Source organism: Oryzias latipes, chromosome 4 (assembly GCF_002234675.1).
Source record: "Oryzias latipes chromosome 4, ASM223467v1".
In the NCBI taxonomy this organism is placed as follows: Eukaryota; Metazoa; Chordata; class Actinopteri; order Beloniformes; family Adrianichthyidae; genus Oryzias; species Oryzias latipes.
The window spans coordinates 14,015,919-14,040,149 of NC_019862.2; the positions used below are offsets into that span (position 1 = coordinate 14,015,919).

Consider the following 24,231-nt stretch of genomic DNA (forward strand, 5'->3'; position numbering starts at 1 on the left):
GTCCTGCAACAATGCATTTTCATTAAAGTTTGAGCTTTTAAGGCTGACTGTTTCTCTTCTTTAACAACAACAAATGATGTATCTATATATATATATATATTATATATAAATATAATATATTTACATATGTATAAACATATATAAATATAACAATATATTTAGTATATAAGAGCTACTTAGACACCACTAAAAGCAATAGAAATCATTGCCATGTGGGCGTCGTCAACCTCACCAAGATATCGTCGCGCTCCGCCACCGTCGGCCAGGCTCCTAAAGCGGGCGTGTCTCCTCTAGTGATATAACTCATTGGGCACATCTACTGTCTGCAGCCAGAGGTTTCTCCAGTCTTCCGGTTCACTTTCACTTCAGTCTTCTAGCTGTCTGTTAGCTTTCCATCTCCGCGCACATTTACTAAACAAAAGGAAGACGGTAAGACTCGACTTATTCAGTAAAAGATATATGTTTAAATAGCATTTTTTGAGTCTCATTTTTCTTCTTTAACTTCTCGTTTATGTTTTTCCCCCTAAGTGGAGACATAAACCCGTATTTCAATCAGTTGCTCAGAGAGAATTAGAATTTTAGTGATTATTAATTAATACATTTATGTGTTCTGATGTGATGTAGTGCAGTAGAGACAGAACTGTAGGTGTGGCTTTTCAAAGGATGAGGGAATCGATACTTATCTTTCAACAGAGAAGAGAAATCTCCACCTATCAGCCTTAACATTTTATTATTATTATTATTATTTTTATTATGATTATTATTATTATTATTATTATTATTATTATTATTTTACAAGAAATAAGAAACTCAGAGGTTAAAAAAATAACAAGATATACCGGTAGTCGAACTTCATCAAAACCATCATGTAGTATTGAATTTCAGTATGGATTTGTGCGAACCACGGCGAACATAGGTATATTTGTTGATAAACTTGTGTTGTGCTAGAAAAAACTTACAATGTGATTGAAGTGTTACAGCAAAACTTATAACTATTCAAGATGTTTCTTTTTTGTTTTTTTGGTCAAATAACAAAGAAAAAGTCCTGTGATTTATTTAACAAAAGGCAAATCCTTCTTTCCTGTATCCACCCCCCCCCCCCCCCCCCCCCCCAAAAAAAAAAAAATTAAGCATCCAGTCATTATCAAGATTCTAAGGATTAGCAGCATTCTCAGTCCAGATGAACTCCAAGCTCACCAAGACGCAGCAGAAAGTGATCTGCTCTCAGCTGGGAAAAGTCAAACTGAATTTGCTCTACAAAGCCAGCATCCATGGTTTCACTGGAGCAGATTTCCACCAACACTGTGACAACAAGTCACCCACTGTGTCTGTGGGCTACAACACCTCTGGACATGTGTTTGGAGGCTACACCAGTCAACCGTTCAGTCAGTCTGGACAGTTTGTAAATGATAACCAGGCCTTTCTGTTCTCCTTCAGTGGAGAAAAGCTCAACAAATATCCAGTCACTAATGCTTTATATGCAGTGAAAATGGTCAGCACCTGTGGTCCTTATTTTGGAGAAGCATTAGTTCTTGCCAATGGAAACCAACCAATAGTGTACAGCAATCCTGGAAACTATTATAACTTTAATGCTGCAGACCTGCATGGCAACGACCTCAACATGACCGAGTGTGAAGTTTATCAGGTGGAAGGTGAGTCCAACACACCTGGTTTTTGATCAAAAGCTAAAAGAAGTGCTTTTCTGCAGCAAATGTAGACCTCCCTGCTGACAGACATATTTTAACCATCTTGTTTTTATGACAACCGGAGGAGGAGCTTGATATTCAAACTGGGTTAACTTCTTCGGGGTAGATTCCAATAGTAATAAAAACAACAGAACCAGTGTTAGGGAGTATTTCATTACTATAGTAATGTGTTACTATAGCATATGAGTTTTTGTTGTAACGTAGCCAAGGAAATCCTAATACAGTTTTAGTAATACTTTACTCAATGTGTAAGTCATTTGTGCATTTAAATGTAAATAAAAAGACTTTACATTGAAGTGCTCTGTTCACTGAAAAAAAAGACCTGTTGGATTGACATAAAAAAATCATGGACATCGGTTGCGCGCAAAAAAATCATGTTGAACCAATATAATTATTGCACATAATAAAATCATGTTCTACTGTAATGAATGCTTCTTTGTTTCTGCACCTAATAATTTTACATTAACAAACAAGATTTTATTATGTCATTTACCATAATTTTTTCAAACATTAAAAACACTATTATTTGTTTGAAATTACCTACATAGTTCATTTAATTTATAAATTATTTTAATAAAATTTAAATTGAAAAATAAAATTGCAATTGCAGATTATTATTTAAAGCAAATACTTTCTTGTGCATTATGAAAATCCAATGAACATATGACACTGAACACAAATTTCAGATTTAACTTTTTTATTATCTAAACTTGAAAAATATGTTTACAGTGTTGCAAAAAATGACAAATCAAAATAAATTGGGCTTGCTATTTTATTAAACAGAAGATAACAGAGCCAAAGCAAACAGCTGGAATCCCTTCTTAGGAAAAAGTTAAACTATTCAAAGGTCATTTTATTCAAAGAGTCGGATCTTTAAGCCTGAAACCTTAGACACCACTTTGCCTTACAACTCTAATACAGTTTTTTTTGGATTACCTCAAAGGTGTGTGACGGAATGTCCAAGGGAGAGAACCCAAGAGCAGGAAGAACGACCCAAATCCAATAGTTCACTCGAAGGGGCTTTAATGCCAGAGAACCATAACACCAGAGCGTAGAACGAAGACGCTCCGACACAGAAACAAGATCAGACACTGCATAAATAGACAAACCAATCAACATAATACACAACACCTGTGACCAGCGGGAGAGCTCAAGAAGGGAAGGGCCTCCAGGAGATCATAGCAGGAGCAAAGTCACGGCCCCATGACAAGGTGTTTCTGAGATGAGGATGGTTATCAGATTTGTGCTGTAAATAAGGCCAAAAAAGCCTTGGCAACTGCCACTCAGACACTTGGTGGGTCGACCACCACAGCCTGGGAGATGTGGACCACGAGAATGTCCTCTTCCTCACCACTGCCAGTTTCCATTAGGAGGGAAATTCCCACCGTGGTGTCCTCGATTGCCTCCTGGATTGCTGCATGGTCTTCATTCTGAAGAACACAGAAGATATTTGTGTGCACAGTTCACATTTGAAGTTTAGTTAAAGCGTCTAGATTACACAACTGTACTTTGAACAAACCCCTGAACTTGCTTATATTGGCGAGAAGTTCAGCAGTCTGAAATACAAAGAGTCAAAAAATTTTAAATTCACATGAAAACTTTGGAAAAATACAATTCTTACCTTTGGCTCATCAATAAATGTTATAGTTACTGTGTTAACAAAATCATTATATCCTTAGTGTCATGTTAACAGAGGTAGTGGGATAACTGATCAACCATCAATTTCATTATTTATTATGTATGTATCTCTCTGCATAAAAGGTGCGTGTAAAGAGTAGGGCTGGCAATCTTGGTTACCTCCCGATTCGATGACAATCCAGGAGACAATAATTCCAATAATATATAGTAAATGCATGGTGACCCACCTGACTCAGTGAAGACTGGAGCATGGACCCCAGCATGATCAGGGAGGAGCAGTTGGAAGTGTTGTGTGATGAGCTCTGTAATCAGGACGGAGGTTTATTAGTTAAATTTCAAATATATAGAGAAAGTGACACTTCCACAGCTTTGTTGTATCATTTTAATAACTAAACATGCATTGGTTTGAAATCAATAGCTGCAAAAATATTCTGAAGAAATTAGACCAGAAAGAACATTAGACACCTCCTCCCCCCACAGGATTCAAACCAGGCTTATGAGAACCCGCGAATTTTGAAATGGAAACTGCAAAACTAAACTAGCAGATCGGGAGTGGATAATCCCCCCCACCCATAAAGGATTCCCATATTAATTTATCACAAATGGGAGGAATATGTGAAGTAGGATTACAGACATTATTATAAGGCAGTAAACTTTTTACTACACATTATACACTTGTTCCAAAAGGACATGAATATTTTCACTCAATTAAACTCTCAAAGCTAAAATAAAAAATATGTTCAGCATCATAGAATGAAAACAAAGCTCTGATTGAAACCAAAGATTTATGTAAACTGGACACACCAAACGCATTCTGTGCACGAGACGCGCACGGAGAATGATTGACAGCTGACTGAGACAGAAGTGCGGTGCTGTTTGCTGGTCAAATAATGCTGTCCTTAAACTAGCTCATGGTGGAACGGTATGGAAAAACTAAATGACAATAGTAATGATAGCTTCTCACATTTTCCTTCAATTTCAGTCTCCACAACGCAGCATTTAGCAAAAAGAAATCCACTTAGTGACGATGAAAATTCCCCTGGCAGAGTTTCTGCCTGTGGAAAAAGAAAACGTTGTGCCCGCAAGCGCCCACTGCCCTCTGTCAAAAGCGAATTCCTACGGTATAACTACTCACCACTCTTCCCCGTACATCATTTGAAATCACCGCGTTTACAGCTGAATCTGCCTGCGACGTGAAAGTACAATTTACCGCGCACACACACCTCCCCCTACCTGCCGTCCGAGGGCTGCGGCCGGCAGGGACAAAAGTGGCGCGCAGAGCCTTAACTTTGATAACTACGACAAAAGTGGATTACAAAGCTCTTCCCCGTGGAAAAAAATAACACTAATGATACATTTACGCCTTCCACTTTCTTAAATTAATTTGTTAGAGTAAATTAACTTACCTTTTTTAAGTTCCTCCAGCCAGAGCAGGTGCTTGTAGCTTCTCTAAAATGGCTGACTGCAAAGTTTCCCCTCCTGGAATTCTTCTTCACCGATGAGGTTTACTTATCCAAAATTAAGGGGCAAAGGATCAAGCATAACTATTTCATGTTTTGTCAACATGATTTAAATATATAAAAGTAACACAGCAAGAAATTATGTGTGATTTTCAAGATTATATTATGTTTCGAAGGTAAACATAATTTGTTCATATTAAACAAACATGTTTACTATTTGTAAATTGAACAACCCCACTTTTCCCGTTTTTTCAGTGTTCTTCCCCAGAACCAACATCTGTCTGTGCTGTTGTTGTGGGTTAAGTGTACTCATCTTATTCTGCTTTCATTATGCAGACTTTGGATAACGTAGTTCAGGCTTGAGTCAGGGCAGAAACAGGGTCAGGAAATAGAATACCAGGTCAAAATAATAATGTTCAGTAGGCATTACGGCACCAACTTGGCACTGAGCGAGGCTCGGTGCACTGCTTAAGGCTCAGGGGGGTATTCCAGAAAGCAGGTTATGCTAGCTCCCACAGTTAGTTTGAGGCTAAGGAAGTTGATAACCTCAGCTTTCGGTTCCAGAAATGGAGGTATGTTTCGGGGTATGTCAAGTTGCCATAGCTATTCATGCTCTGAACATAACCTGGTCTGGAGCAGGTTTAGTTGAAGGTTAGTTTGTCTTCAGAGAGGTGAAGCAGCATGGCGTGTCCATTTGAAGATGATTCAGTGGATGAAGAAGCTCAGATAATACTTTTTCCACAGTGAGAGGGTGATAAGACCACATATGGATGTTAGAAAGATAAACCTTTTTACTTAATTATCTGCTTTAGTTAAGATAAATATTTTTTTTGTTAAGTCAGCTTAAAAATAACATGTAGTTATCAGACAGTTATTTTACTTTCATTCAAACTAATTTAATTAAGTAGGTGTAACTTTGATGCTGCTGTTAGATCGGCACCGCAAGGGATTGTGGGATACCATTCCCTTTGCCTGTCTGGATGGATTTGGGTTTAAGTGTGGGTTTTTGACCAAATGTGTTTAGGTGTTTAGCTGTTTTACTATGTTTTGCCAAGTTATTTTCTCCTACTATGCTTAAGCCTAGTAAGTGAGAGGGAGGGAGAGGATGATGTGTTTATAAAGCGCCCCTAGTGCGTTGTGATGTAACGACAGTGTCGGAAAATTAGATCAAGAATTTATGCATTCTGTGTATGTTGTTTCTTTTGTTTTATTGTTTTAAAAATGAGTATATCTGCCGGCTCAAACTTACACATATGAAAGTTCAAGAATTATAATTAATTAAGATGGAAAAAATATTAATTGAATTGGAGTAATATGACATTTAGTTGGATAAATATGTAAATTTGAGTTGTATAAACACTAATTAAGTTTTATAAATTATATATATACGGCACAAGGAAAATGGAAATAAGATCAGAAACTCGTGTGTTTACTTTGTCTGTTCTTTTTCTCCAAGTAGAAACTCTTTGTTTTACTGATGCAGCCATATTACTTTTTTGATGGACGTATAATCTTCATACGACTTCATTGATATCTCCGACTCCGTGTCACTGAAGTATAGCACTCTTTTTTTCTCTCCACGCGTTTCCATGGTGACTCCGGAAATCAGAGATACCAAGTCAAGCGTAGTTACACCAACTCATATCCGGACTTTTGGAACCCACAAACCCAGAGTGAGCAAGTTCAGGTGGATTTCAGCCAGAGTTTAGGGTTAAAGTCAGGCTAGTTTAAATGTGCTTCCTAGAAAACCCCCTTTGGATGATTGTCAATGGGATTCAGGCGAGTGGCATCCAGGGACTATGCCCTGAGGCTGCTGGGAGATGAGTCAATAGTCCGGGCACGGCTCTCACCGGTGATCAGAGGGGGAGACAGAGCTCTGACTCCTGACAGACTGAGTGGTTTAACACTGATGAGAAAACAAAAGAGCAGAAGATTATAAGAATCAATTTATGGTCCTTAGCTCAAATGGATTCAAATGCTGCAAATGCTGCAATGTTGTGTTTTTGAAATGTGTTAATATTTGACATTTTCATTAATCATAAATATTTCTGTGCTTTAATAGAGATTGTTGAATTGGAGAAACCTTGGAGAGTTGTAACCTGGGAGTCTGAGTAAGACAGAATTAATACAAACAGCTGTAGCTGAAAAATCGAATTGTTAAAAAAGGTTTCTTGCATGTGTGTACAGGAGAAGGTCTGAGCTGATGGAGACCATTCGAACCTACAGACCTTTGAACAGCTCAGTGACCCAGGCTCGGGTTTTACTCATTGGAGCAGTTGGAGCTGGAAAGTCCAGCTTTTTCAATTCCCTCAACTCCATTTTTAGAGGTCATGTCACCAGTCAGGCCATATCTGGAAGCTGCTCCACCAGTCTGACGACACAGGTGAGAGACTAAAGGTATAAAAAGAAGTTACTTTTGTTCCATCCGTTTATGTCGGGGGTCGGCAACCCGCGGCTCAGGAGCCGCATGCGGCTCTTTATCGCTGCCCTAGTGGCTCCCTGAAGCATTTTAAAAAATGTTTGAAAATGTAAAAAGATGCGGGAGAGTAATATATATATATATTTAATATGGTTTATGTAGGAGGAAACACAAGATACAAACATTCTTAACGTTTTCCAATGCTGTAAGAATGTGTAGAATAAATATTAAATTTCAACATTTCTGTCAACGAAGATTTGCGTCATAGCCTGCGACACACGTTTCTACCAGCAGGGTAGCGGACCGCTAGGCAGGTGGCTGATGTAAATCGAACCACTGTCAGTTCTGTGCATTGCTTTGTAACAATTCGCTCCACTTCCGTGTCTCTTTACAAACAAAAAAGGTGTGTCGCCCTGTCACCTGGCTGTCACCTGTCAGCTGGTACCGTTGAACCAATCGGGTGACGACAAATACAACAGATGTCGACAAAGTTTCATTGAAATAAATTTTTTTAAATAAATAACCAAGCTTTCAATCTTTACGTCATGTGCTGAAACTCATCTTTAGTGGCAACCATTACAGCTTGATAAAGTTGAAAGCGAATATTCTGATCTCCTGCTACACAACAGTCCGATGGCTATCCAGGGGTGACGTTTTGCGTCACTTTGTCATCTGTTTCGAACACGTGAAAATGTTCCTGAAAAGCAAAGACCTGTACTACTGCACTTTTTGGTGGATATAACTGACAGGCCACCTAAAAGAGCTGAATGAAAGTCTCCAGGCGCCGCAAATGCTTGAAGCTGTTCTGTCATTCGAGCGCAAGCTGACTGTCTTTACCAGAGATGTACAGTGAAAGAAGAGGAAGCTGCTGCGTTTTACCCTTGCACTGACTTGCTTGGCATTTGCACAGAAATCAAACTTAACTGTATTAATTTGATTTTATATACTTTACCTTTTCAAAAGGCTGCTTTTTTCTTTTTTATAAACGCAGGCTGCGTTTTATTGCACTCTTTAATTCCCAGAGAGGGGCTGGTCATCACACACGTTGAATTTTATTGTTTTTTGTTCGAATGAAGCAATGAAACATAATTCATTAATTTTGTATTGAAGTTAAACTTGCACAACAGAGCAGTCACGTGACGCGTCGTTCTCCACAGAATGCACCGCAGGGCAAATAAACATTTAATCATTAATGCTCATTATTTATTTGTAGTATAATTTAGTCATTTTGATAGGAGGCTAATATAGCTAATATAGATACATATTGCATGTGTTGCCTTCATTATAAGGCTTAAATAGGGCTTTTAATATTTTGTGGCTCCAGACATATTTGTTTTTGTTTTTTTTCCGTCCAATTTGGCTCTTTCAACATTTTGGGTTGCCAACCCCTGGTTTATGTTTTATTTTTACCTTGCTTATTGTGTGCTCAACAGTTTCGAACATACTCCGTGAAGGCTGGAAGAGAAGGCAAACCTCTGCCACTCATCCTGTGTGACACCATGGGACTGGAGGAAAACGTGGGAGCAGGACTTGACATAGACGACATCAGCAATATTCTTAACGGTCATCTGCCTGACCGTTACCAGGTACACATGATCTAATTCTGTTGAGAAAGCCAACTGAAGTGTTTGTTTAGCAATAACCAAGTTACTCTGTAATTCTCTTGACAAATGCAGTTCAACCCCTCTGTTCCTCTGCAATCAGAGGCTCACGGTTTCTGCAAGAGTCCAGGTCTCAAAGACAAGATCCACTGTGTGACTTATGTCCTGGACGCCAGCAAGATCTCCATCATGTCCACAAAGATGGAGGAGAAGCTGATAGATATCCGCAGGAAGGTCAACTTGATGGGTAAAGTAGGGTTTGGCTCTATTTCTCATGAAGAACAATTTTCTTTTGGTGACATTTCTGCTGGTTTTCAGGGATCCCTCAGCTGGTGTTGCTCACTAAAGTAGATGAAGTTTGCTCTTTGGTGAGAGAAGATATCAGAAATGTCTACAGAAGCAGCTACATTAGAGATGTGGTAAGGATTTTTCACAATTATCAATATTAAAATGTACTCCCAGTTCTAAGAGTCACTGATAGTCCTGTGATCATGTGATCCAGGTGCAGGAGGCCGGCACTCGGGTCGGTGTACCTTTGTCCTGCATCATTCCAGTGAAGAATTACAGTCAGGAGCTGGAATTAGAAACGGACATCGATATTCTGCTGCTCAGTGCAGCTGTTCAGATGCTTCGCTTTGTGGATAACCTCTTTGATGACCTCAGTGATCAGCTAAGCAGTGTCACAAACGTGAAATAAACATCACAAACCCCAAAAGTGCAAGACAGCTCATCAGTATTTATGCTTTCAGAATGAAAACTGTTTGTTGGAAAATTTAAATTACAAATTACTATGTTGCTTCAAATTTGTCAAAATGACTAAAGCTTAAAAAATTGCAATAGTAGAAAACCTGGTGGTTGTCTAATTGTTTCTATGTACACAAAGCTGATTGTCATTCTGTGCTCCCTTTCTTTTAAAGTTTGACAAAAATAAATCCAAATCTTCTGCCTGTTACTAAAAACAAAAATAAAGCGCTATGTTTCTGGAAATGAGAGCTTGCTTTCTGTTACTGAATTTAAAGCAGTATTAAATATTGCACTAAGCCGTTTCTGTCTTCATTTTCACCGCTCAGAGTCTCCAGTCAAAGATCCAGTATAAGTAATGGAGGAGAGACATTTATACAGTCAGGTCCATAAATAATGGGACAGCGACACATTTCCAACATTTTTGGCTCTATACACCACCACAATGGATTTGAAATGAAACAGACAAGAAATGTTTTAGCTGCAGACTTACAAGGTTTGCATATGTGCCTCCCACTTGTTAAGGAACCAAAAGTAATGGGACAGAACAATAATCATAAATCAAACATTCACTTTTTAATACTTGGTTTCAAATTCTTTGCAGTCAATTACAGCCTGAAGTCTGGAACATACATCAGCAGACGCTGGATTTCATCCCTGGTGATGCTCTGCCAGGCCTCCAATGCAAATGTCTTCAGTTTCTGCTTCTTTGGGCATTTCCTTTCAATTTTGTCTTCAGTAAGTGAAACGCCTGCTCAATCGGATTCAGGTCAGGTGATTGACTTGGCCATTGCATAACATTTCACTTCTTTTCCTTAAGAAACTCTTTGGTTGCTATTGCAGTATGCTTTGGGTCATTGTCCATCTGTGAAGCGCCGTCCAATGAGTGCTGAAGCATTTGGCTGAATATGAGCAGATAATATTGCCCCAAACACTTCAGAATTCATCATCCTACTGCTTTTGTCAGCAGTCACATCATCAATAAATACAAGAGAACCAATTCATCATCATCAACCATCATCACTGATGAGGTGGTGTGCTTAGGATCATGAGCAGTTCCTTTCCTTCTCCATACTTTATTCTTTCCATCATTTGGAAAACTCTAATCTGGCTTTCCTGTTTTTGAGGCTCACTTAGGGTTTACATCTTGAGGTAAACCCTCTGTATGCACTCTGGTGAAGTAATGGAACTGGTATAAAGCCAAAAATGTTGGAATTGTGTCTCTGTCCCATTAGTTACAGACCTGACTGCAACTCCGAAAAATTGAATAACCACAGCTAAATTCAATACATAGATACATTCATTCATAGCTGTCATGTTTGTAGTTGTGAAAAAATGATTAGTTTGTAAACTAAGCAATTCATTTACCGGTAATAAACAGACTCACAACAGAGGACACACTCTGGACTTGGTCATCACCTACGGCCTGTCTGCTGGTGTGTCCTCTGTTGTTGACTTGGCTGTTTCAGACCATTATTTTGTGTTTTTTAAGGTGACTGGTTTTATCCAGCAAGAGGCCTCAGTGAGAACTGTGACGAAACGATATACAACTTCTGAAGTGGCAGAAAATTTTATTGACATTTTAAAACAAACTCCTGCTCAGATTTTAGCTTTGTCCTGCGATTCTCTGACTGATGATTTCAATGACAGACTTAAGTTTGCCATTGATTCAGCAGCTCCAATGAAAACAAAAATCTTGAAACAGAATCCGAAGACGCCTTGGAGAAACGGTGCTATCTTAAATCTGAAGAGAATTTGTAGGAGAGTGGAGAGAAAATTTAGAAAAACTAATTTAACAGTCGACTATGACTTTTTAAAGGATCAACTAAAAACCTACAATCACGCTGTCAAACAGGCAAGAACACTTTATTTTGCAACTCTCATCACAGACAATACACACAACCCCCGGTTTCTTTTTATGTCACAGTCTTCGGGCCCCGCCCCCTCTCCTGTGGCTCTCCCTGAGTGGCACTCAGCTGTCTGCAGTTAGGCTAATTTGTTTTACACTATTTAAGTCTGTCTGTTTCTGCTTTCTGTATCAGAGCGTGTTCTTTGTTTGGTCTGTATCATGTTGGTTCCTAGTCCCGTTATGTTGTGGAGTTTTTTTCACCACCTAGTGTGGTGTTTTTTTTGTTATTAAAGACCTCTGGATCTTTTCTCAACTTTGGAGTCTGGTCCTGCATTTGGGTCATCCTGAGTTACCGTAACATTTTGAGACTTTTGATTTTTTATTAAACAAAGATTTTAATAAATCTATCATGCCTCACTCACAAACTGCATGTGAGGACTTTGCTGACCACTTCAGGAGTAAAGCCAATGCTATTAGATCTAACCTTAAACCAGTACATAGCACTAATCCTAGCAGGTCAGTGGCATTGTCTTTACCTGAGGAAACGATGGAGAGTTTTGTCCTGGTTGATGCAGAGATGCTTGGTCGAGTTTTTTCCCAAGCAAACACTACAACCTGCCTTTTAGACCCTATTCCCACTTCTCTTTTTAAAACATTTTATAAATTCTTCGAGTCAGAGATTTTAAACAGCTAACTGCTCTCTTTAGACGGGGGTCTTCCCCTCTGCCTGAAAGACGGCGGTGGTGAGGCCCCTTCTGAAGAAGAGTAACTTGGACCCAAATAATATGGACAATTACAGACATGTATCCAACTTACCAATTTTTGGAAAAATTATTGAAAAACTTGTTTATAGTCAATTACATGACTTTTTAAATGAACATAATGTTCTTGAAAAATGTCAGTCTGGTTTAAGGACAAATCACAGCACTGAGACGGCCCTTTTAAAAATTTTAAATGATCTCAGAAATACTTATGACTCGCAGAAACTTTCTGTTCTAGTGCTGCTCGATCTTAGTGCCACCTTTGACACGGTAGATCACCAGATTTTATTAGATTTAGTAATCGGATCAGCCTCTCAGGAACTGCTCTTAACTGGTTTCACTCCTATCTCACAGATCGACACTTCTTTAAACAAACTTAGGAATTTTAAATCTTGATGTGTGAGAAACCTGGGCGTTCTTTTTGACTCTGAGCTGTGTTTTATTCCTCACATCAGAAACGTTGTGAAAACAGGATTTTACCATCTTAAGAACATTGCCAGAGTCCACCCATTCCTCTCTTGCCAGCACAGAGGTGCTAATGCATGCTTTTATTTTTAGTTGTTTAGTTTATTGTAATGCCCTGCTCTCTGGTTTACTGAAAAAGTCAATCTCAAATCTGCAACTATTGCAGAACTCTGCGGCACGAGATCTGACAAGGACCAGAGGGCGGGAACACATTACACCGGTTTTAAAATCGCTGCATTGGCTCCCTGTGCATTTCAGGATTGATTTTAAAGTTATTTTAATGGTTTATAAATGTTTTTATGGTCTTGGGCCTTCTTATTTAAATGATATTTCAAAATACGAACCCTCGTGGACCCTGAGGTCCTCTGGCACTGGCCTCTTAGTTGTCCCTAAGGTGAGGACCAAGACACACAGTGAGGCTTCGTTCTGCCTTTACGAACCTCGCCTATGGAACTGCCTGCCAGAGAACCTCAGGGCTGCAGAGACTGTAGAGGTTTTTAAGAAGAGGCTCATGACCCACCTTTTTAGTCTGGCTTTTACATGACTTTGATAATTTTGTGATGTCTTTTATTATTTATCAATTAATTAATTTGTAAGAACTATTATTATCTCTGTTTTTAATATGCTATTCTTTTTATTGTTATTTTACCAATGATACTTAGGTTATGTTTTAATCAGTTTAAGTATTTTATTTTTTAATAACTAACATTGTTATATCTTATTTTACTTTTTATCTTTTTGCATTTTTATTGTTATTTTATTAAAATTTTTATTCTGATGTTTTTTACTCCAGTGTTTCCTCTTGGGGATCCATTGCTGTGGGGCACCACCATCTTAACCTGTAGGGGGTGCTGTTGCTGCGATGCCCGTTCTCATTTGGCATGCTGGGGTCCCGCTCTGTGGTCTAATAGCCATGGAGGCTATTAGGCTGCTCTGTGTTGGGCGGGCACTGCGGTAATGACCCCTGTGGTCAATTCAATTCAATTTTATTTGTATAGTCCAAAATCACAACAACAGTCGTCTCGATGGGCTTCAAAGTGAAACATGAACTCAAAAGGATCATGAATACAAAGAGTTCAATAGGAAAATACTAAAATGAACTAACAACTGACTAAGCTATACTGGCATCCCTGCCCTTAGACCCCCCTTCGCGGTAAAGAAAAACTCCTAAAAAAACGGATTCCGGAAAAAGTATAGCAGACGAGCTTCATCCAGCCGTGGTTGGGGGGAAAGTCAGGGGCGCGAGTCGAGCCGGAGACAGGAACCACAGCCAGGTGTAGGAGCAGGTCCGGCTGGGCCTTGGAATAAATGGATCCCCATGATATCGTTTCCTCACAGCAGTACCAAGCCAGACCTTCATTAGAGACGGTGGCACTGAGAAAAAGATGAAGAGACAGAGGTGAAAGTGCAGAAATTTTGGGAGTGACAAAGATGGATTGATAATGAAGACCAAAGAGGAGGTTTGTAGATGTAGTGATGGAGAACATGTGTGTTATGATCAGAGGAGAGACTGATGAGTTTATTAATCCCTAAGTGCATGATGGATGGAGGATGGGTGAGCAGGTGGCTTAATGGGGTGACATCCAGGAATCAGGCTAGAAAGCAGACTGGAAAAGAGTAAAAGACAGGATCAAAAAAAGGAGTGGTCAGAAAGTACTCCAAAATTAGTGTTTGCTCAATATCACCTAGTTACAGTTGATGGACAGGTGGGATTTAAAGGGATGAACAAGATTTAAGTACTGCATGTATCAGTGATAAAACAAAACAGTAGATGGCAGCAGAGAGGCAGGGGTATTCATGAGGACAATAAGGTGGTCAGGAGTGAGAAATAAATATATAAGATAAAGTTGAGTGGCAGATGATTTGCTGTGGTGAATTCTGAAAGTAGCATCTAAAAGGAAAATAAGAAAATTGAAATTATCCGTCGTTTCAGCTAAACTTGATCTGCAGTTAAGAAGAATCACAAAATTCCTGACTTTTCCAATGACTTTGAACTATGAGGTCATAACTGGCCTAATATTGAACATCTTAATGGATTTAGTGAAAATCTACAGATGTGTTATTTCTGTATTTATTTTTTATTTTTATTTTTTTTGCAATAATGTGTAGTTTTTCCTGTTCTCAGTTTAGCCTGGAGCAGCCAGTGACATCAGAAACTGTTGGCTATGTGAAGACTCCAAGTCTTGCAGAAAATATTCACACGGTTTTTATGGTGGACGCTTCCAAAATTGCAACTTACCCCAAAATCCTAAGCGCCACCTTTGGGATGCTCAGAGAACAGCAATCTGGTCAGCAATCTGGGTAAGCAAAAATCTGTATCAGAGTAGCTGACATTAATTAAAAATCCCATCCAAAAAGTAATGTGTGTATGTGTGTGCACAAACACTTCGGTCAGATTTCTTAAATAAACATCTTGCAGTATGCAGAATTATTTTTTCAGGACAATAAACCCAAAAAGAAGCAAATGCTCTTAGAATTGACAGTCTAAAGAAAGACATGAAGAAATATAGCTAATTATACTGTAGCTTCATTTCAGTCTAATTAGAAAACGGGGAGCTTTAATGTTTCTTCTTTTTGATTAATATCGCTTATGAATTTAATCATGAAAAATGTTTACTAACACTTTATATGAACAATTTTTAACTTTAAATCTGCTAAAAATGCTTTACTTTGAAATGGAAGTGTACTTAAATACATTCCAAAGTAATGACAACTCACAGGTTTAGAATCCTTGTTTGAGCCATCAAACCAATAGAAACAAATAAAATGTGTTTTTCTAAACAGTAAAGTAAGACTTTTTCGGTCTAGGGGAATTCACAAAGGGGCCGAAACATATGAACGATGGACACCAAATAAGTTTAGGAACACAGTTTACTAAGTGGGGAAAATAACCTGTGTCCTATAAAACAAAAATGAATAAATAAATTACTGTACTGGTCCCAACAAAATACAAAACAGAGGGATTGGAGCCTTGGCCAAACAGAAAATAATTCAGGGAGACAACTGACCCTGCCCCGTTGACAGTTGGAGTCAGCAGCTCCCTGCTAAGGCTGCCTAACAAAATCTAACTATTGAAAGTAAATAAACAAAGCCCGCAAATAAGGACTACCAAGGTCCAACCCCAAACTAAAATAACTAGGGATGGCCAGTTTGACACGGCGCTTCATGAAACAGAGTGTTTCGGCACAATGTTTCGGGGCGTGTGTCAACTAGCTCAGATCACGTGGTGGATGACGTATGATGCGCCAAATGCTTCGTTTGGTCGAACCACGCTTCAGATGTCACTTGCGTTTCGAACAGTTGGGCGCGCTATTCTCTAGAAATGCGAAATGAATCCTGAACGTTTCCCGACCAGTTCCATTGTATCTCCTGTATTGGAATCAGCGTCAGTTCATTGCACTTTACCATGGCTCCTATTAAAAACGTTCTGTGGCTGAGGATCATTTCAACTCTGTTTTTTATAATAAAACAATACACTACGAACATTGTGTATAAAGTAAAACACTACAATAAATCTATAGTGGCATGAGGTTTTTTTATGAATACAGATAGCTCAGTGGAATAGTCAGAAGTACTAACATTTAGAAGATGTAGGTTCGAGTTCAACTTTATACATCTTTTTTTTGCATTTATTTTTTTCTTCATGTGATGTCTATTTTGCTGTGTCAAGCACCTCTCACGGAAAACGTCACGTGTTGTTTTACATTTTTTTTTTAATCATTTACAAAATTGTTCTGTTTTACATTTTTTCATCATCATTTCCAGATTGAAGTGTTACAAGGAGCTTTGTTGAAACATATGTTGAAATACAATCAGTCCGCCACCAGATGCCGCTGTTCTGTGTGTTTTCAAAGCCCTGAATGAGTGGTTCATTTTTCCGGCACAATTACAAGAACCCCAATGAGGCCTCATGGGGCTTCTATTCCCATCCCTAAAAATAACAAAACCCAGCAGTATACGACTGCTGAGGACCAAGAGGGAATCAAAAGGGAAACAAACCAGCCAGCATAGCTCCAACTCAACACAACTGCTCCTCAGCCTCCTGTTCTGCTCTCTCTGCATGCCTCTCCTTGGTTGTGGCCTCCTCTGACTTAAATACCTGGCAGGTGCTGATCAAGATCATTGGCTGCACCTGCCAGGTGAGCAGAATGAAAGGGGATGCAGCAAAGCAGAAGCAGCAAGACACAACAGTGACTCTCACTTGATCTTGGTTAGTTAGAAACTAACCAAAAAGGCTCTTTCAGATGGTAACAGAAAAAGGGGGCAGATTTGAAAAAACAAAGGATGTGATGGTGGAGATCCTGAATGCGGGAGGAAAGGACAGAGTGGCGGCGCGTAGTTCGAATGGTCGATTTCGAACGCGGAAATTCAAAGTTGAAGACGGGACGCAAACATCGCTACTCGGATGCGTTTTCCTTCCGGTGGTGTTTTTTCGAAATAGCCGGGGAACATGGCTAAATCAAGGTTGGACGCTAAAGCAGCGGCGGGTAGGCACAGCTGCGTTGTGACTGGGAAGGAGTGGGGAGAAGACGGGGGATGTGAAAGTGAGGATAGCATGGAGATGAGCTTTGGGATTGAAACAGGGAGGGAAAAGAGGGGAAATAGTTTTGATGGAGCTGATGCTAGAAAACAAAGAAGGGTGATGTCGACTGACAGTGACGAAGAAGGAGGGGATGGCTATAAAGTAATTTTGAGATTTTCTGAAGGACAAGGGTTAGGTTCTTTGAGCCCGATAAAACTGACGACTATCTTGAAGAATCAAGTGGGGGATATTAAACTTGCTAGAGTCCTGAGAGATGGGAACCTGTTGATTGTTTGTAAGAGTGAGGAGCAGAGGGACAGGGCCTGTAAAATGAGAGAAGTAGGGAAACATAAAGTTGTTAGTATGAGCAAGGTAGGACTGGGAGGTCAGGGGCCGAGAGGAGTTATTTGGAGCATACCTGTGGAGATGTCCATTACAGAACTTAAAGCTAACCTACGAGGGGCAGAAATAAGACAAGTAAGGATATTAAGTGTTTTTCGGGATGGTGTGAGGAGGGATTCTGAGGGAATACTGTTGGAGTTTATAGGAAGGAGCCTGCCGGACAGAGTATCCCTGGGATACATGTCTTATACTGTGAGGGAATACATTCCTAAACCTGTTAGATGTTTTCACTGCCAGAGGTTTGGACACACTGCTGCTGTGTGTAAAGGCAAGCAGAGGTGCCCCAGGTGTGGAGAAGATCATGGCTATGAGTCCTGTGGAAACAAGTCGAAACCAAAGTGTTGTAACTGTGGGGGGAATCATAGTGCTGCGTATGCAGGCTGTCAGGTCATGAAAAGAGAAGTCCATATTCAAAAAACCAAAGTACTACATAGAATCTCATATGCAGATGCAGTCAAAATGGTTGGTAAAGGTTCTGATAGACAGGCAGGAGTCATACACGAGGTGTCTAATAGTATACAGGACAGGAATGTTGGGGGGAAAGTTTGGTTAGATTTGAAGAAACTAGTCACGTTTGTTGCTGGAGTTATAAATGCAACGATGGAAACTAAGTCGAAAACAGAAAGAATACAAATCATTGTGAAAGCAGCGGCGAATCATTTGGACATCAATGAGTTAACATGGGAAGAGGTTCGGAACAACCTCAGTGCCCAGTCTAGTCAGGAGGTGGGAAGTGTGGGATAGTAAATGGTTCTTGTACTACAATGGAATGCAAGGAGCTTGTTGGCGAATGGACAGGAATTTAAAAAGTGTATAGATGACTTGGATCAAAAACCAGATGTTATATGTATTCAGGAGACGTGGTTAAGGCCAAATTTAGATTTTAGAATTTCCCAATATACGGGAATCCGGTGTGATAGAGCAGGAGGAGGGGGAGGTGGTTGTGCCACCTTTATTAAAAACAATTTCAATTACAGGGTGATTAAAACAGGAACACAAGAAGAATGTATTGGCATTGAAATTTATATTGTTCTGGGGAGAGTGTATGTTATTAATTACTATAATCCATGCAAAAAGTTAGATCTCAGTCTTCTTAAATCACTTATTCATCTAGACAATGGGCATGTCATTGTTTGTGGGGATTTTAATGCACATAGCACATTATGGGGTGGGAAGGTGACAGATGCTAATGGTGAGGTGTTGGAGGATTTGATGGATGAATTACACTTGGTGTGTCTCAATGATGGGAGAGGAACAAGAATAGATGTTTGTACAGGGAACATGTCAGCACTAGATCTCACTTTTGTTTCAAGTGTCCTGGCAGGGTGTTGTGAGTGGACTGTACACAACAGCACTATGGGGAGTGACCATTTTCCTGTTTTCTCTAGGGTTAGTGGAGATAGAGAACCATCAAGTAATGACAAGGAAGGAAGATGGCTTTTTCAAAAAGCTAAATGGGATGACTTTACTTGTATGTGTGAGGAATATTCAAACATTAGTATGGAGAGCACTGCTGAAGAAATGGAAAAGAAAATTAGAAATGTAATAATTTTAGCAGCAGAAAAGACAATTCCAAGAAGTAAAGCGACTATGATGAGGAGAAATATTCCATGGTGGACTGAAGACTGCAAGATAGCAGTTAAAAATAGGAATAAGGGTTTGAGACTCTTAAAACAGACTCACACATATGAAAACCTATTGAACTATAAGAGGCTTTGTGCACAGGCGAGGAGGATTATTAAAAAGGAGAAAAGGGAGTACTGGAGGGGTTTTTGTGATACAATTGGTCGAACAACTCCGGTTAGTACGGTTTGGGGTATGATTAGGAAAATGAAGGGTATAAGGAGAGAATTACAATATCCAGTATTAAATATGGGTGATGACCTGGCGATAACAGATACGGATAAAGCTGAAATGTTGGCTAAGACCTTTGTGAGAAGTCAAAGTAATGGGAATTTGTCAGGATATAGGAAAGGGAGGAGAGATGAAATTAGGGAACAGCACTATCAGGAATTTGATGGTGACACTTATTTGACAGCTATGGATGCTCCGTTTACATACTTTGGAGTTTGCACTACAAAAATCTAAAATCACATCACCAGGTAGGGATGGTATAAGTTATGTTATGTTAAAACATTTAGGTAGAAAAATGAAGTTGAAATTATTGGACATGTATAATAGGGTCTGGAGTGAAGGTAAATTGCCGACTAATTGGAAAGAGGCGGTGGTTATTCCCATATTAAAACCTGGGAAAGATCCGAGCAGCCCAGAAAATTACAGGCCCATAGCACTCACATCACATGTTGGGAAAGTAATGGAAAGAATGATAAATGAGAGATTGTCTTACCACCTGGAAAGAAAAAATTTACTGTCCCAATACCAGAATGGTTTTAGGAAAGGTCGAGGGACAATGGACCCTGTAGTCTGCCTTGAAGCAGACATTAGGAAAGCCCAAGTAAATAAAGAATATTTAGTGGCAGTATTTTTTGACATTGAAAAGGCTTATGATATGGTCTGGAAAGAGGGTTTATTGATAAAATTAGGTAGGTTAGGACTTCGTGAAAGAATTTATAATTGGATTAAGGGATTTTTATTTGATAGATATATACAAGTTAGACTAGGACAGTCCTTTTCTAATAGGTATATAGTCAAGTCAAGTCAAGTCAAGTCAACTTTATTTATAAAGCGCTTTTAAAACAGCAGAAGCTGACCAAAGTGCTTAACAATGCAGAATAAAACAAAACAACAAACTAAAACAGAATAAAATCAATAAGAAATCGATACATTAAATAAAAATACATAAAACCAATAAAACCAATAAAAATAAATTTATAAAACCAATAAAAACATCAACTCATACTGAGTTAAAAGCCAGGGAGAAAAGGTGAGTTTTTAACTTGGATTTAAAATCATTCAGTGAACGGGCCTGCCTAACCTGCATAGGGAGTGCATTCCACAAGCTGGGGCCAGCAACAGCAAATGCTCTATCCCCTCTGAGTTTCCGCCGTGTCCTTGGCACATCTAGGAGCAGCTGGTCAGCTGATCTAAGTGAGCGGGAAGGGAAATGCAGGTGTAGCAGCTCAGAGAGGTAGGGCGGAGCCAGACCATTTAAAGACTTAAAAACAAATAAAAGAATTTTAAAACGAACTCTAAAATGGACAGGCAGCCAGTGGAGAGAAGCCAGAACTGGTGTAATATGCTCTCTCTTCCACGTTCCAGTTAACAAGCGTGCAGCAGCGTTCTGCACCAGCTGGAGACGGGACAAGGATGAGTGAGGGGTACCAAAGTAAAGGGAGTTACAGTAATCCAGCCGAGTTGTAACAAAGGCGTGGATTACTGTCTCAAAGTGCTTTCTTGATAAAAATGATTTGACTTTGGCAAGCTGCCTTAACTGAAAGAAGCTGGATCTCACCACTAAACTGATCTGCCTGTCCAAATTAAAACCAGTGTCCATCTTCACTCCTAAATTTGTGACTGTGGATTTCACCGATTGAGTGAGAGAGCCCAGAGCTATTGGGTGTGACTCACTGTTGCCACTGGGACCAAAGACAATCACCTCTGTCTTTTCCTCATTGAGGTGGAGAAAATTCAGAGCCATCCAGATTTTCAATTCCTCCAAGCACTTAATTAAAGGGCTGATGGAGTGGGCATCCTTCTTTGTTATTGGGACGTATATCTGGGTATCATCCGCATAGCAATGAAAAGCACAGTTATGCTTTCTAAGAATGGAACCCAGGGGGAGTAAGTAAAGGGAGAAAAGCAGAGGCCCAAGGACTGAACCCTGCGGGACCCCATACAGTAGAGGAGCAGAGGAAGATTGAACATTATTGAGGTTTACACAAAATGTTCTATCTTCTAGATATGACCTGAACCACTGCAGAGCAGTGCCACGGATGCCTACAAGTTGCTGTAACCGGGAGATCAAGATGTTGTGATCCAGTGTGTCGAAGGCAGCCGTAAGATCCAGTAGTACCAGAACCACATGGTCCCCAGCATCTGTAGCTAAGAGGATGTCGTTAAACACCCTAAGCAGAGCTGACTCGGTGCTGTGAAGAGATTTGAAGCCAGACTGGAAAACCTCAAGGTTGCCATTTTCATCTAAAAAATCCTTCAATTGAACATACACAATTTTTTCCAGAATCTTTGAGAGGAAAGGAAGTTTAGAAATGGGTCTAAAATTGGACAGCACAGAGGGATCCAGGTTAGGCTTCTTTATCAATGGCTGTACTGTAGCATGTTTACAGTTTCTAGGAAACACACCAGAGGAAAGGCTGCCGTTTACAACAGCAAGAACTGCAGGTCCCAGAGTAGTGATAACCTCTTTAAATAATCGGGGTGGAATCGCATCAGAGGGGGAACCTGAGGAACCTGAGTGAATAGTGGATAATGGAACCCCACAAGGAAGTGTGATTAGCCCTGTGCTGTTTTTAATTATGATTAATGATATCTTTAATTCACTTGGATGCGAATTTGGGAAAGCATTATTTGCAGATGATGGAGCCTTGTGGAAAAGGGAAAGGAATATTCGTTATGTAGAGAGAAAGATACAAGACGCTATTACAGAGGTGGAAAACTGGTCATATGATTGGGGGTTCAAGTTTTCAGTGACTAAAACAAAATGCATGGTTTTTACTAGGAAACGTGATACTGTTTTGAACTTAAAATTACATGGAGAAGCAATGGAGCAAGTGCATAGTTTTAGATATCTGGGAGTCATATTTGATACAAAGTTGAAATGGAGAGAGAATATTGATAGTATAGTAGGGAGATGTAAGAAAGTCATAAATATAATGAGATGCTTGAAAGGTACTGGGTGGGGAGCTAGTGCGCAGGCTTTAAAGCAAATATATATTACTATGATTAGGTCAGTCACAGATTATGGAATCATTGTTTATAATACAGCTTGCAAAACGCTGTTACATAAGATTGAGGTAATCCAAAATCAGGCATTGAGAATATGTACTGGGGCTATGAGGTCAACTCCTGCTGTGTCATTACAAGTTGAAATGGGGGAACTACCATTGACTCTCAGAATCAAACAACTGATGCTTAATTATTGGGTGAAAATACAGGGTTGTGTAGATGTAGAACACATGGTTAGGAGAGCTATTGCTCCTTGTTGGGAAAGTGGTAATGGGTCAAAAGAAAGTATTGCTTGGAAATTAGCTAGTTTTGCGAGAAAAGCAAACATTCATGGTAAAACCCTAGTTAAGACATTTTTGTACCCGACCACTCCTTTCTGGGTTTTTCCAACCATACAAGTGGATTTGTATCTCCATAGAACAATGGAGGGTAGCAAATGGAAGGGAAACTGGGATGAGATAACAGCAGATAGGTTAGACACGGTCCATGCTTCATTTATCCCTATATATACAGATGGATCTAAAGATCCAGACACAATGAGAACTGGTTTTTCTTTCTGTATCCCTACATTGGGGAAATATATTGGAATTAAGACGCAAAAGGATCTTTCAGTTTTTACAGTTGAAATGTTGGCAATATCATATAGTTTAAGCTGGTTAGAACAGAATAGAGTTGGAGATGGTATTATTTGTTCAGACTCATTGTCAGCTTTGATGTCTCTGAAGTCTTACTATTCTGATAGCAGATCAGATATATTGTATGAAATTTATGAGAGTTTGTTCAGGTTGGAAAAATTGAAAATAAACATTAGATTTATGTGGGTACCAGCACATAGGGGGGTGGAGGGAAATGAAATGGCTGATTTTCTGGCTAAAAGGGCGTTGAAACGAGGTATGGAGATGGAAATTCCATTAGCTAGAACAGAAATAAGGGCGATTATTAGGAGGCATATTATGGACGAATGGCAGACACAATGGGAAAGGGAGGGGAAGGGTCGACATTTATTTAGAATTCAGGACAAAGTAGGGAAAGGTCTGAATATCAGAGTAGACACCAGAGATCGTGGCATAATATTACGGTTGAGGATGGGTCACACTGGTTTAAATAATACATTGCATCTCATAGGGAAACACCCAACTGGTTTGTGTGAGTGTGGGAAAGGGGAAGAGTCAGTTGAGCACGTTTTATGTCACTGTGAACTGTATGGGGAGGAAAGACGACAACTGGAAAGAAGGGTACGGTTGAAAGAGGGTGAACACCTTAGTTTAAAGAAGCTTTTGGGAGGGGAGGAAAAGTTACATGGTGTGATTATAGGTTTTTTGAAGAGAACTAGGTTATGGGGGACAATCTAGGGATGGGTGAGGGATTTTTTTATTTTATTTTTATTTTATTTTATTTGTTTCTCTGTATGGTTGGTTAGGTAGTCCCCACTCTGACCTATAGTCCAATGCAGTAGGTCGCGGTAATGCACCTTTACGATGGTGCCGCCCGCCAATAAAACCAAAAGAAGAAGAAGAACAGAAAAAGGGTGCAATAGGCTGACAACTTCTTCTGGGTGTACATGGCCTTTGCCCAACAGTAGCTGGGTTGGAACCAGCAATCCTGAGACCCCAAAATGGATTCAGTGTGTTCTGAAGATAAATGGATGGATGTAAAATTGTAGAATTTATTTTTATATCTAGTAAATGTTTTAAAAAGTATTCTAATAGACATCTAAAAATATCCCAATATTGGATGGCTTCAAGTAGATGTGTAGCAGACCTCTATATGCAGATGTCTTTCAGAACAATATTGGTGGGAATCT

General features: G+C 39.5%; 1 protein-coding gene across 1 annotated transcript; it reads left to right on the forward strand.

The window, feature by feature from the left end:
* The first annotated feature begins 317 nt into the window (after positions 1 to 317).
* Positions 318 to 9,815, forward strand: LOC101174318 (interferon-induced protein 44-like). The gene is made up of 8 exons (XM_023954261.1): positions 318 to 429; positions 1,132 to 1,652; positions 6,867 to 6,915; positions 6,992 to 7,187; positions 8,657 to 8,809; positions 8,900 to 9,071; positions 9,143 to 9,243; positions 9,327 to 9,815. The coding sequence occupies exons 2-8, from the start codon at positions 1,181 to 1,183 to the stop codon at positions 9,519 to 9,521; spliced, it is 1,338 nt and encodes a 445-aa protein (XP_023810029.1). The 5' UTR covers positions 318 to 429; positions 1,132 to 1,180; the 3' UTR covers positions 9,522 to 9,815.
* The last annotated feature ends 14,416 nt before the right edge of the window (positions 9,816 to 24,231 follow it).

Bases quoted from the DNA above. Each gene is read 5' to 3' on its own strand.
- LOC101174318 (XM_023954261.1), top strand. From the start codon at position 1,181: ATGAACTCCAAGCTCACCAAGACGCAGCAGAAAGTGATCTGCTCTCAG. The intron at 1,653-6,866 runs GTGAGTCCAACA...GTGCTTTAATAG, and splicing joins TGAAGTTTATCAGGTGGAAG to AGATTGTTGAATTGGAGAAA. The intron at 9,072-9,142 runs GTAAAGTAGGGT...GCTGGTTTTCAG, and splicing joins CAGGAAGGTCAACTTGATGG to GGATCCCTCAGCTGGTGTTG.